Source organism: Nesoenas mayeri (genome assembly GCF_963082525.1).
Source record: "Nesoenas mayeri genome assembly, chromosome: 2".
Lineage (NCBI taxonomy): Eukaryota > Metazoa > Chordata > Aves > Columbiformes > Columbidae > Nesoenas > Nesoenas mayeri.
In genome coordinates, this window is record NC_137543.1 from 118,387,700 (window position 1) to 118,402,608 (window position 14,909).

The window sequence follows — 14,909 nt, forward strand, 5'->3', positions numbered from 1 at the left end:
TTCCCCCTTCTCTTTAGTGTTGAAATCATCCGGTTTAATTAAATCACCAACCTATTTCTGCACAAAGGATGACATTTCATTAATGATATAAGATGTGCATGAGACAGAATTAACCCAATTTTCCAATGGATTTCAATTTGGAAAGGGCAACATGTAAAAATGTCTCGTGTATGTGTGGGATGAGCTTGTTGAGCAGCTTTCTGAAGGAGATGGGATTATAAAATGGTGAATAATTAGACAACAGTCCCTCCCCCTGCCTCAGTTTCTAACAGTCTTTTTGTAATCCCAGTTGATGGAAACTTAGGACCCTGACATCATATATCAGCGATATATTAGAAAGAGAACAAAAAAAAACCCAGACCTGTGATGATTGCTAGCAAAATAAATATAAATACTTATAATTTTCTGTGTTATTTTTAGTTAAATAAAATCCTTGAGTGGTTTGTCAAAGTTGCCACCACCTTAATCTGTTGTCTTTTCAGGGAAAAAAAAAAAAAGTAACAGAAAGAAGGAAACCGGTCTCCCAAACATTGTTTTGAATCATCACTTTTGGTAGCACTTTTCTCAGACACTTATTGTGATGCATAGTTGAGGTACCAGTTGTCAGGTCCCACTTGCATGTGGATGATTGCTTCTCAAGTTGTAATTTTATCAGAATAGTTCAGATTAGGCTGGAGCCCAGTTCCCCCTGCTTGCCATTGCTTTGAAGTTAGGACTGTGATCTTGCCATCACTGATGTAAACTGATCCATCACATGATGTTGCTCTCCACCCTGTAAAAGATTTTGAGATGTGCTGGTCTATTTGTGGTGTCCAGAGTATTAGCTAAAAATGTATGACAAACTACTAGGAATACATTGTGTAGAAGGTGAATATGCTCTTTGGGCTTTATAACACAGCCTAATATTGTTACCATCCCATATTTTCTTTAATTTTGCTTTTTTTCCTGGTCATGTTTTTTTCCTGATCATTCAGACTTTCCTGAAGTTTACCTGTATGTATTAGAAGTCCACAAGACATTGCCAAATCTTACTCTGAATTTAGATATACCTTTCTATTTTTGCCTGTATAATTCATGTAAAACTGGATATTCTGATATTCATGGGGTTTGCTTTTCTTTTTAACTTCTTGGAACTGGTGAGAGAAAACTTCACTTCCTTTCTAAATTGCCCAAATTTAATTTTTATCAAAACAGTTCTCAAAAATCATTAATCTCTGAGAACAGGGTGTTGTGGAAGAGACAGTGAAGAAGTTTGAAGCAGACCACAAAAAACCTGTTGATAATCTAGTAAAATAAATCTGCCCTCTAAAAGTGTGAAATTAATTATTTGCACCTCTCATGGAGAGGGTAATGGGGGGGTGAAAGCACCAATCCGTAAATTAGGAGACAGATTTTTAGGGGTCAGACTATGAAGCTCAGAAAAAGTGAGCAAATTCAAGTGTTCCTATATTCTTTATTGAGGAAAAAATGATCATATAGTGCTTTTTTTGCTAAGCTCTGTGTTAAAAGTGGATTTTTGTTGCTTCTGTTGAGAGCAAAGGCTTGAGTTGCAAGATTGGTGGTGTTTATAATGAAGTAAGGGCTAGAGGTTGCCACTATTTCAGCCTTCTGTGTTCATGTAACTGTGATTTTTGACCCAAAAGAGCAGACACTGTATAACAACAAGATTTGCCAGCGTAAATATCGTGCCCTTCTGCTTAGACCATCAATCTTGACTACTTGCTTAGAAATGGGAGGAGGTAATCTGCTGTAGTAAGTGTGGAGAGTGAAATGGATTTTGGAATTCAAGGTTGATATGAAAGGGGCAGTCTATGGCATTTACACAGTGAGTATATGTAAGATGAAGTGCATGCTGTTGGACTGGAGTATGGAGAAATAAAGGCAGATTGAAGAAGTGCTGAACAAATTTAATTTATCCTTGTTACTGGAATAAGGTATTATCAGCAGAAATGCAGAATTACCATCCTATCTATCCTTTGGCCTGGGGAAATGTGGCTCTATAAGCAGGAACACAGCTGAAAGTTGAGGTCACAGTTCACCCCCAAAGTTCTGGGGCATGGTGGAAAGTTTCATTCTGAAGTTGATTTATTTCCAAACATGCAGGATGATGTTTGTCTTTCTTCCATAGGTATTAATTTGATTTTATTTTTTCCCATCTTGTTCTGGATCTTGTCATATGGTCCTATTGGCTAGCAGAACATTGTGTTGGCTTCCTCATAGAAGGAAGGAGTAGACTGTGTGTACACTGTTCTTAACAGACCTTTTCTCTCTTTCAGATAAAGGAATGCAGAAGATGAGCAACATCTATGAATCAGCAGCCAATACCCTGGGAATTTTTAACAGCCCATGCCTGACTAAAGTGGAGCTGCGAGTTGCATGCAAAGGCATATCAGATAGGGATGCGCTCTCCAAACCAGATCCTTGTGTCATCCTTAAAATGCAGTCGCATGGCCAGTGGTTTGAGGTGAGTCTTTAATAAAATAAAAATGATTCTTCTGATGCCTTAGGATGACATAGAAAAACCGTGGCAAAATTCAAATAGCGAGAACAATAAAGAGAAGAAGCAATTTGAAAGCTGTGGCATAATCTTGTAAGAGTGAAGGGAAATTTTCCATTAACTCTAACACACTTTGAATCAGACTCTTAATGATACTTTGAACTTCTCTTTGGAGTCTAGATTAAAAATGATGATGATTAAAGAATGAAGCTTCATAAAACTTTTCCCTTTAGGCCTTCTTGTTTCATAAAAGCTATATAATAGCAGAGATAATGATAGTGATCATCATGCTTTCCAATCTAAAGAAGAAAAATGCTGTGAAAGAGAGGAGTATTTATTACTAGTTGGCAAGGAATTTGGTGCTAGAGTAGTTTGATTTGCAAATTTTGAGCATTACATTTGGATTCACAGTTAAAGTTAGTAACTTAAACTAATGCATTTGCCTTATCAATTTGTGTCATATTGTAGATTGCATATTTGATTAAAATCTCATTTCAGGTTATTTTACCTAATCTTAGAAACCATTTGATTGATAAATGGTAACAGGAAATCTTAGAGACATGCAAATTGTAAATAAAGAACATTAGAATGGCATATTTTAAATGAAATCTTGGTGGTTATTTTACTTAAAGATTACACTTGAGTGTAGGGAATGTGTTCAATTCAGTTCCTATTTTCAGTCAGTGTTCATCCCTCTCTTTGCAACAGTTTTAGCATTCAAAAGAAGATTGTGGTATCTATCAGAAGATAAAAATAATAATAGCTGTGAGCATATGCAAAAAAGCAAAACCCTAAATTTGCTAGGTTTTTTAATTTAGCATTTTCAGCCAAGTCTGTCAGACGAAGGGGATCTTCTTCTAGTTATTCCAGCTGTGTGGTTTTAACCTATGGACATCTGAAATTTTTCCAGTGCAGGGTCAGCACCAGCATAGCAAACCTAAGGTTTTTTGGCAGTAGTCTTACTGTTTTCTTATTTCGCTACTGTGGAACCATTAGATAGGTCCCTGGTAGAAAACCACACTACAAATAGAAATAAACTTCCCATGATCATTCTAGTGCTAAAAAATCAGTATCTCCATGTAATTGAAATTTAAGGTGATATAGTAGTTAGTGAAGAAAGGGGTAATTCTAGCCAGCCATGTAGAAAGGAACATTTAGCTGCACTCTGTGTAAGCACTCAAATAACAGAAATTAAAGGTCAAACTAAGTGAAACGTCCCTGTTTGGAGAGAACAGACTGAAATCTTTTCAGCTATTTCAGTTCTCTGGATAACTTAGAGTGCATTTCACATACTTTGTCTGTGGCCAGTTATGAGAGGGGTAAGTAGCTCTGAATTATACATATTCTGATGTTGTAATGGAGATTCCCTTTATTTGATGTGGTTTTTAATTTAGAAAGTGATTGCCTGAATAGAGTAATTCTTGCAGAACAGATCTGCTCACTGATACGATTCTCATCTTACGTCAGTTGTTCCTACTGTCTAATGAAAGTCCAGGGTAGTAATTTTAGTACAAACAAAAAGTTTTTATTAGTTTATGCTCCTATCAGTGCTGTGGAGCTAATACAGCTCTGACATGCTGAACCTTTTCCTATTCTAGCCCACGTATTCTCAACAGAATTTTTAATTAAGTTCCAATTGCTGAGTTAAATTGAGCAGAGTCACTCAGGTATAGCTGAAGATGTAATTGGCTGGAAGAATCTTCTGCTGATGACAGTCAATGATCCAGCAAGACCTGAGACAGCAGACAGACTAATAACTTAAAAAAAACAAACAACTAGTTACCAGTGAAGTTGAGTATATTCAACATAGAAATCCCTAAATGACAGCCTGAAGAGAAGTGGAACTTAAGAGTTTTGCATCTATGGATTTAGTGAGTTCACAAACTTGTCTTGAATTTCCAGATACCTTAAACCGCTGTAGGATGGATGTCTCCAAACAGACTGTAGCAAAATCCAGTGTTACTGAAACATGCATGCTGATCACATATTCTGGTTGTGTGGAGGATTTATGAACTGGGAGCAGCTGGGCTGAAGGTACCTGAAATGCAGGTTGTGCTCTTGCAGATAGGCATCTTTAAAATGTATGGAAGGTACTGAGAACTGGCTGCCCAGCCGCTACTGGGCCAGATGCAGCTGGAGCTGGTGGGTTAAGTCGATGGAATTGCATTGTGTATGCTAGTAGAGATGCTAGAATGTGATGGATTCACTCTACAGATCAGAGCAGAAAATCTCAGAAAGTGACAAATGTGTGCATATTCGTTTCTGGGAACATTTTGATAAAACATGTCAACTTGGGGAGATTTTTTTTTCAGTTCTGCAGTACTGTGTGTGCATATGTGTTTGTGTAAATTATGCCACCCATCCATATAAATATAAAATGAAAATAACCATGCTGCTTTAGAGTGGGTAGGTGCTGTTTCCAGAGATTGGAAATGGCATATACGGGATTTAAGTTGTTTTTTTTTTAAATGTGATTACTTTTCTGGTTGGTAGTGTTTGGGGATGGTGTTTGGGGATGGTGTTTGGGGATGGTGTTTGGGGATGGTGTTTGGGGATGGTGTTTGGGGATGGTGTTTGGGGATGGTGTTTGGGGATGGTGTTTGGGGATGGTGTTTGGGGATGGTGTTTGGGGATGGTGTTTGGGGATGGTGTTTGGGGATGGTGTTTGGGGATGGTGTTTGGGGATGGTGTTTGGGGATGGTGTTTGGGGATGGTGTTTGGGGATGGTGTTTGGGGATGGTGTTTGGGGATGGTGTTTGGGGATGGTGTTTGGGGATGGTGTTTGGGGATGGTGTTTGGGGATGGTGTTTGGGGATGGTGTTTGGGGATGGTGTTTGGGGATGGTGTTTTGGTTCGTGTTTTGGTTCGTGTTTTGTTGTTTTGTACTAAAAGTTGATTTGCTGAGACAGGGCTGAATTTTAGCTCTTCTGGTCATAGTTTTAGGCAGGTACACTTACAGGATGACCAAATGTTGTATTTTTAAAATAGTTTGTTTAAATAATCACTTGATGGCTGTCAGTATTGATTTGAATACATTCAAGGAGTTTAATTACTGGACTAAGCTTCAGACAGTGAATGGCTGAATGCAGTAGTGGAATCAGGCAAAGGTATACCTTTGCTCCAATGATTATTTTACTTACCTGCAGTGTGAATGTCCTTGTATAAGAAATATTAATTGCTGATAGAACTGCATTCTTCAGCTGAGATGTGTGAGCACTGAACTTCTCATTAACTTACTCCTAAGAAAGTAGTTTGGGCCTGTTCACAGATTGTTATCTGCATATGGCAAGTACTTGTTATTTTGAAAGTTGAGTCAGTCGCTGAGCTGTGCCTGGTCATATGAGATTTACATGAGATCAGGAGGTGTAATATAGCCTGATGTAGCCAGATGGAACATCATGTCCATAACTATGAAAAGAGAAGAGGAGCTTAGGAAGACAGCAGCCATGTTTGGAAATCAGAGAGGAGTTCCTGTAGCTGCACTCTTACAGCTTTGTGCAGCAGGACATAAAGTATCTGCTACCTTGTGGATCTGAACAGACAGCTGAAGTTATTGCTTTTTTCCCCCTTAAGTTTTTGTTAAACTTGAAGTAACTGCAGAGCAGTTGCTAAAATTCATGCTGATGGAATTGGGTGACATTTTTTGCATGGATAGATTTGTTTACTGAAATAGTTTTTTTTCATTAAAATGTTATCTGAAGTCACAAATTTGGGGAAACTTGGTGAGCTTTGATAAAAATGTGTAGGGCAAACCCGCAGCTTGTCATTTTGGTGTTTTTAAAATAAAAAGCATTCACTGGTCATTTAGCATGACATTTGATTTCAAGGATCAGCTTGGCATGATTTAAAAAACAAAACTGAGTTATCTTTTTTTCTTTTGCTTTGAGCACTAACCCCACACATCCACACAGACCTTCCTGCAAACAGATGATAGAGACCAATTAGCTTGGAAATGCATGGAATTAATTAACGTGTAGAATACCAGTGGAGCCTACTAAGCAGGCTACCTAGGAATTGAGCTATAGGAAGGGCAGTGTCTTGCTCTTCATCTCTGTTTGTTTTTCACCTTAGTCCTGCTCTCTTTTATTTCATTTTTGAATTAATTCCAGTGTCCCCCTCCTTCCTCTGCCTCCTCAGCTCCCAATTTCCATTCCCAGCACCTGCTGCTCATGTTGCTCCTCTGCATATTGAAGAGTGGGGCAGATCCCCTGCACCTTCCTAGCATGGGAGAAGGATCTGAAGAGAAGACCTTGAGGCAAACTTTAGCTACTTGTTTCCATAGATACCCCAAAGTGTCTCTCATGTTATCCATCTGTGGCTGTTACAGCCCACCGCAGAAGCCAACAAGCCATGAGATAGGGGAGTCTGTGGGTTGACATGTTCCATGACTCCACCAAACTGTTCCAAAATAGCTACAAAAGCACTGTGAAGGGGCGAGAGGAGAAAAACAAACGAACAAACAAAACAAAGAAACTGCACCACAAACAAGAAACCTGAACAGCAAACAACAACAAAAAACCCAAACAAAAAAGACAAAACAAATAAAACAAACCAAAACACACACAAAAACCAACCCAAAACAAAAGCAAACAACCCCCCCAAAACATATAGACATATACAAAGAAACCCAAATAAATACATCTTTTTCAGTTCATGTAGATGAACAGAGTAATAGATGAAACATTTGGATGGAACTCTGAGTTTAATGATCAGAAACAAGAACTACCATCACCAGCAGCTGTACCCAGTCTGGCTCAAGGCTTTTCTAATCCTGTTTTGCATCTGTTAGTTGGTGAGAGTGAAGAAGTGTGAGATCAGGGAAATATAAAAGTGTCTTTCCAGTTTGCTCTGCCATCCCTCAGCAATTTGCAGTTCATGGAATTCTTAAACAAGAGTGTGTGTCTTTGTAGTTAAAATATGTTGGTAGAATACCTTCCATAAATGTCTTCAAATAATTATAAAATTTTTGTATTTAAGAAATAAAATGTCATGATATCCTGGGACATAAGGGTTCTACAGCTTAAGTGGTGGTTGAATAAAGTAATATTACTTTTAGTTTTTGAGCTTGACACTTGCTGATTTGTTTTAAGTCCCTTGTTCCTGTATTGGAGGAGCTACTGTGAAAATCCCTCTTCATTTTCTCAATGCTATTTGGGATTTTAGTCTTCTGATTTATCTGTGACCATATACGAAGGCAACCATTATGTCCTATATTTTGAAGATTGAGCATATCTAACCATCAAGGAACATGGGTTAGTTTAGATCGTTATTTGAACTACCTTTATTTGAGAATGTTTTAGAGATGCAGTGCCAAAAGATATTGCTATATTCTCATAGAGATTTTCAGGCAGTGATTTGGGATTTATTCTCTGCTTTGAAGAGCTGCAAGGCTTCACAGTGGGCTGGTTTATTGGATGTTTCGTGGCTTTTTTGAATTTATTTTAATAATAGTTAATGCCAGAGCAGATTCTAGATATTATTTTTTTGATTTGACTCTAAGATTTCAACTTGGTGAAAAAATATCCTGTATAAAATTAAGTTTAATAAGAGTGAGATAAGCATACCATCTTACTAAGGTTTTTCTCTGACAAGAAAAGGGCATTACAAAGTTCCAGTGAGGTGTTTGTATCGGATTATGCACAATTTGTTGGCAGGGAGGTGCTTCCACTGAATAACTATTATGAAATTAGCTCTTCTCATTGGGAAGAAACGCCTGATCTGTTTGCAGATTTGGGGGGGGGTGGTTCTCTTCTGGATGTAGAATGGGGCTTATAACTGGAAATGCTACCTGCATTTTCTCTGGTCAAAGCTTAGGACAAAGTCTTTAATGAAATACTATTGTTATTGTAAATACCTTTGGATTCATGCAAATCTAGTTTGATGAAAGTCCTTGGGGAAGAACTGAGCCTAATTGAAATGATCCAGACCTTCATCAGAAAAGAAAGGCAATGAGATTTCTTTTTAATTAAGCCACCGTGTGGCAAGGCCATGCCATCCCTGAGTTGGAGGTGCCAGTCTAGTTGATTGGCCCCAGATCTCTAGAGTCTTCAGAGCACTTAGTCTTGTGTGCAGATCTGTGCTCTGCACGTGATCTGTTAGCTCAAGTGTTGATTACTGGCCTTTGGACCTAAGAAGAAAAGGGAGAAGTCCTGCTGCATTCATTTCACAAGGAGTATTCCTAGAAGATAATGCTTGAGTTTTTCAGGTGCAATAAGGCCCCTCTTGCTCTAACTTGTCAAACAGAAAGCTGTGATTTTATTTACATCATGGCAATGTGCCTGTGTATAAGCCTTTGTAACCTATTGTATCCTCATAATTCAATATCATACTTTTCTTTCTTCTTTTTTTTTTCATTAAGTGCATGTTGATGCTAATGAATGCTTCTTTCCTCAGACTATGTGGGAACCTCTGTTCCTGCCAAGATTTGCTTTTAGCTTCTGCTTTCTGCTGGTTGTAAATTTCCCTGAAGTCCTTCTGCATAGCATGAATGACAAAGACAGCTCATCTTTTTCAGACACCACTGGAAGCTGCGGGGTCAGTTTGCAGGCTAATGGAATATTTTATCTTTGTCCATTCTTGGCCTGAATTCATCTAATTGGATATTTTACTTTTCAAGCCTTAATATTTTGGAGGCAACCTTTGTTCCGAAGGTTTGCTCGTTCAAGAGCTCTTGTCATTAACTCTTTCAAGAAAAAGAAAAGTTATCCACATGAAGGGAACCTACTACGAAGTTTTCTCCATATCCTACAGAACATCTTTCATAATATTCTATTCTGATGCACCTAGTACAATTTTACAAACATATGCATAAACTCAAAACTTGGAATTATGTTTTGTATTACTCTTCTTTTTAAAAAGTAAGACAACTCTCTTCTTCTCTCAGTTCTTTCCTAACTACTTATGCAAAGTCCAGAGTCTGAAAACTAAAGGCTGTAAATCTTTTGTGTCAGCAAATACTTGATTAGAAGCTGGTACTGGGAATTTTTTCCTCCTGTGCCTAGTTCAGAAACATGAACATCATTAGGTTTTGATGAGACTTTTCTTTTTACACCCCAGGTAGTAATAAGTGACTATTTATTTTGAATCCATTTTATAATAACTCTCTTTTTATCTCATACATCACTGCTGCTTCTCTTGAGCCTCCTCCTTTTCTCAGCATTTAGACACAGCCACAGTGCTTTTTCCCCTCCTCTGTCTTTTTAAATCAACTAGTCTTTAAACTTGAACTCATTTGAATCAGACAGATTGTCTCAACTGATGTCAAATACTGTCACATTGAGTCAATATATAGATATGAACTATCATAGTGTTCCACTAGCTCAAACAGCAATTTCTGCCTCTGCAGTGCAGTTTGTGAAATGTGATGCATGCAGAAAGGAGAGAAAGAGAAAACTTGCATTGTAGAAATCTGTTTTCTTAGTAAGAGTGGTCCTGTTTGGGCTGGCTGCTTCCTCTCTACCAGAGCTGTGGGATCCCCTGCCACAGCAGCAGCAGGAGGCTGGCATCTGCCTGGATCTGTCCAACTAAATCTCTTCAGGTCCTCCATCTTCATGCTGTGGCAAAGTGAAGAGTTTTTTCTCATAGCTTGCATAAATGAATAAAATCAAGTATAGTCTTTGGAAGTAAGGAGGGAGCACTTGTAGGCAGAGGTGGTAAAACCTACGTGGTCTTTCCCTGATCCTGTGGCCTGGACCATCATCTATTGGAAAGATCTGCAGTTGGGACCAGTTTCCAAATCTGCCTCTGGGAGAGCCATGAATATGAAAGAACCAAAGATATGTGGGATCATGACGACATTTTTACATGGTAGGAAATAGTTACCTGCTTAAATATGAGTTTAATACTGTACTAGCTTAGATGAAAATATGGATGACCTGTACTTGTTTACATTCTGTTTCAGTGTCCAGTGGATCAGCAATTTGGAAACAATTGAAGAATTATTTTTCTTATGAACAATTTCTGTATAACGTGCTCTAACTGCCATCTTCAATTAGGGCACTTCAGTGGCTTTGCAAGCAGCACTATGCGCTTATCTTCCCATTAGTACCTGTGAAGGAGACAAGTGGATTTGGTGCTCAGTTGTCAAATTTCTCTATGCCTTTGCAAACATTTTTGTATTGTTACTGGTACAAATGTCTTGAATGATTTTAAGCTGCCTGAAAATTTTGCTTTCATCTTAGCTGCTGAGTAATTTGATTGCCAACATGAAATGTCAAGCAACTGGGAGGAGTTTGTATTTATTATTTATCCCATTTGGTCAAAATAATTTGACTGACAAAGTGTATGACTTACAAACTCTTTTTGCCTCAGAAACAGAGCCCTTGAATTACTCCTCCTCCCCCAATTGCCAATACGTATTCGTTATTATCATGCTTTTCTCACTATTTCTAATGATCCTAAGATGTGTTTGCAAATACTGCCTGTAGCTATGCTGTATATTTGATGGTTCTCAATTCATGCTTCACTAACTTTTTGTAACTTTTTCTCAGAATAACTTCCCATGGAAGCTGTGACTCTTAAACAGAATTCTCAGTCATTTTCTCATAAAACAAGAGTTTTCTGTTATTTACTTTTTAAAACAGGTCAAGCCTTGTAGTTTAGTTGTATAAGGAGGTTAAAAAAGCCAAACAAACCACTCAAAATGTTTTCAAAATTATCTAAGGAAGATATAAGGAAAAGGAAGGGTTTACATTGTTCTCATTTCTTCATCAAGACTGGGTAACTGACTTGGTAATCTGTCATAATTTATATGTTTATAGAATACATATGAAGTTGTCTATCATACCTGTAGGACTGAATACCAATGTATGGTATGTATTATTAGTACTCTTCATATAGGATCAGGAATAGATGCAAATATCATCAGTTTCTTCTACTGCAGAATGAAATCAGCCTTTCTCTAAAATCTGTAGAAGTAATCTCTGTTTCTACAAAAATGGACACTTGAGCTTTTCTGTGTACAAGCCTATAAGGGGAGCTTTAAGCAGAATGATGGCCTCATCAGATAAAGGCACCTGAGGGGAGAGGGATGCTTGTTTTCACATGTCCCGGTGAGGCAGAGCCAAGGTAACCTGAACTGAGAATGTAGTGAGAAACCTTCAGCTGTTATTCCTTTGCAGGTCAAGATAAAAGAATTGACAGGCATAAAAGATAAGCTTAAAGAGCTTGCTCTCTCTCCGTATTTCCCTTTCACTCAGGAATTAAAATACAGATTGTAAAATAAAAGCTGAGTCGTGTTTTTCATGCGATACTTTACTAGGTTTTTGCTGATATGGATCCCCAGAAGAGTGGCATTCAGCAAATGAAGGAAACCAAACAAAACCAAAAAACGACAAAGAGAGGAAACAAAAGAAGTTTTGATTCCTATTGAATAAGTAGCACAGCATACCAGTGGGTCATGTGGCTGGACAGCCATAGGGAGAACTTTGCAGAAAGGCAGCCCTAATCTGTGAAGTAGGGGAGATGCATTATCAGTACTTTTAGCATTAATGTATCTGCTTGGAGTGTTCTTCAGCATCAACCAAAAGGAAAAATGCCACAGTTCTGTGTTCTGCATGGAGGGAGTTGCCATACTGCTATCAGCAGCCCAACATTCAAAAAAACCCCACTTCCTATCCTTTTGCCCTCTTTCTCTGCAATTTGATTATCTATCTGTCAGATATGTAATATTTTAAACTCAGATGAAGAGTTTAAGTCTGCTTTTATCATGGGCAAGCAGATGCACAGTTCAGATTAGCTCGGTGATATGTTTGCCTCTCCTGAGCTATTTATTACAGATAAACAAACTTCACACTTCTCCAGGACAGATTTTAAGCTTGACTTGACTTTAGTAGTCTGACAGATTGCGATAAACCTACAGTAAACAGGAATCTTTGGAACTTTTTTGTAAGTAGATAATTTGATTGGTTGGTTCAGTACACTAAGTCTTACTCTAAAACATCAGGATGGAACTGGGATATTGTCAGCAACCTGAACCTCTTCTGCTTGTACTGGAACAGATGTCAGTCCTAATATGAATTGTTACCTGAAGCGAAAGAGCAGTTATGAATTTCTGAGAATAACTGATTTAGAAAAGCAGACAATTACCATGAATGTTTTTTGAAAAGTATCACAGTATCACAGTATGTTTGGGATTGAAAGGGACCTCAAAAGATCATCTAGTCCAATCCCCCTGCTGGAGCAGGAACACCTAGGTGAGGTCGCACAGGAACATGTCTTCTATTCAAATATCGATTGACTAGAAATACCAATTCCATACACTGGTTTTAAACCAAACCAGCTTAATGACAAGATAATGTGCTGTTGGTCTGAATTGATGGAGTTTAAGTTTATGCCAGGGAAAGTAAAAACAGTTTCAATGGGACTGTTGTTTTATATTTTCCCTCATGTTTGGTAGTAGCCTAAAAATACATTGCATTAGTTCTGCTGTAATCAGATGAGAATATAGACTCCATGAAATCTAACTAGAGAACTGAAGTGTCCAAATTACATTTCCATGTAGATGTGCTGACCTTATCTGTTAAAAAATATTTTCATTCGTGCCCTGAAATTTTTGTATTTTAAAAAAATGGAACAAATTGATTTTTTTTTTCTTCCCCTAGAAGACTTTACAATTTTGCATATAACCCTCTGAAATTCAAGCAGAGCTACATTGCATCAATTATCTGCATAGGTGTGCATTAATATTTCTTATATACATATATTTTTTTATATTCATCTTGTATGTGATGCTAGTGGGTGCACAGAGCATGTACACAATAGAACTCAAAGCCAGAGTGTATTTCTATATAAATTACCCCCTCTCATCTTGATTTTTTTCATTTAAAAAAAGCAGTGTCTGCTTCATGAAAAGTAGGTTTCTCTCTCTTTTGGTTCTTACTTGTCCCCAAAATGGGATTTTTTGCCTATTTGGTCATAGCCTGCAGACCACTTCACTGACTGGTGTTTCTCTTGCGTTTTTGCTGCAGCTTTGCTTTAGGTGTTTCACACTTTGGAAACTAAGATTATGTCTTAGGAGAATATCAGAATAAAGATATCTTCTTTTATTTCTTTTACTATCTTTTGTGTTCTCCAGAAGAAGATCCCAGACAGTGGCATGTGTAAACCAGCAAGAAACTGTCTTACAAAAGTAAAGCATCAGGACTGAAAAAATCCCCTATTCCTGACAGAGGGCTTGGAGTGGCACCTACCACCACCACACCACCACTGCTGATACCAATGCAAAATCATTTTACCAATCTTGGTTCTACAAAGGTCCTTACTTGCTAAGAGTTTCAGGGCACTGTGGACAGTCTGTACAAAATCTGTAGTATTGGAGTGTAGGTTGATTAGGTGATCTGGCTTGACAAATTTACCTGGCTTTTGCTCAAAATGTCACACTTAAAGATGGCAAACCAAAAATAGGTGATAAGCCAATTTGTGGTTTAAACAGTCTCCTCTAGAAGAGCATGTAAGTCATTGGAACTGGAATCATTGCTGTAGCTCCCTATCAATAATTTCTGTGTTCAAAGACCCAAAGTGTATTGTTGATCCAGTTTCATTTTAATTTAGTTTGCAATTTATCATAAAATATTAACTACAACTATATGAGTTAAATCTCATCATTTTGTGAGATGCTCTGGTTTTATTCCATGCCACCAACCCAGGATGTTGTGGTTTTGAAGCAGAAAACTATACCTTGCGGTAATCCAAGTTTATCATTATATACTCAACCGTGGAGAAAAATATGAGGTTTGAGGCTGTTGCTTTTCAAATGTTTGGAAGAACTCATTACCTTATTATTGCATCTGCCAGCTCAGGTGTGCTGTTGGTGTAGAACCAAGTGCATTATATCACTTCCATATGCTTCTTCAGGGAAACATTGTGATGATCACTGTACCTTGTTGTATTTAACTTTAAATGCTATTTGAGGGCTGATTAGTATGCTGTAGCCTTGTGACTTGTGTAAATGTAAAAGCTTCTGCTGTGTCGCTGCCATGTGAACTGAACTGGTTTCAGTAGCCATACTCCCCTGGCTGCCCTTTGGATTTCATGTGGCTGCAGGGTCTGTTTTTACTGACCGTGACATTTGCAGTTTTAAAACCATATTTCCACTTCTGCTTATATTGGGCACGCCAGCTGTCATGAATGTGTCTTTCCTGTTCTGCATTGGAATATACAATATAAATTCCTGTGACTTTGTGTGTCTATTTGAAGTTATTGCCTTTATATTGTCAATTATCATGTGATGTTTCAATCTGTTTACAGTGCAGTGTGTGTTTAATTTTGTTCAAGGCCCTAAGTTTGCCTGCTTGCTACCTTGGTTCTTCTATATGCATCCCAGAGTGGTTCCTTAACCATCTTTGCATTGATCTTATTCTTCCTCTTAATAAAGAAGCTATTAGTGTATTTTGTAAGAAGTATAACTTCTTTG

At 37.8% G+C, this 14,909-nt stretch overlaps 1 protein-coding gene across 1 annotated transcript in view; it reads left to right on the forward strand.

The window, feature by feature from the left end:
• Positions 1 to 2,284: 2,284 nt before the first annotated feature.
• CPNE4 (copine 4) overlaps positions 2,285 to 14,909 on the forward strand; it is a gene marked incomplete at both ends in the record, with an annotated part of 195,749 nt that continues 183,124 nt past the window's right edge. Inside the window, one exon of the mRNA XM_080338586.1 lies at positions 2,285 to 2,464. Within this exon, the coding sequence (XP_080194712.1) occupies positions 2,285 to 2,464 (180 nt within the window). The remainder of the gene's footprint in view (positions 2,465 to 14,909) is intronic.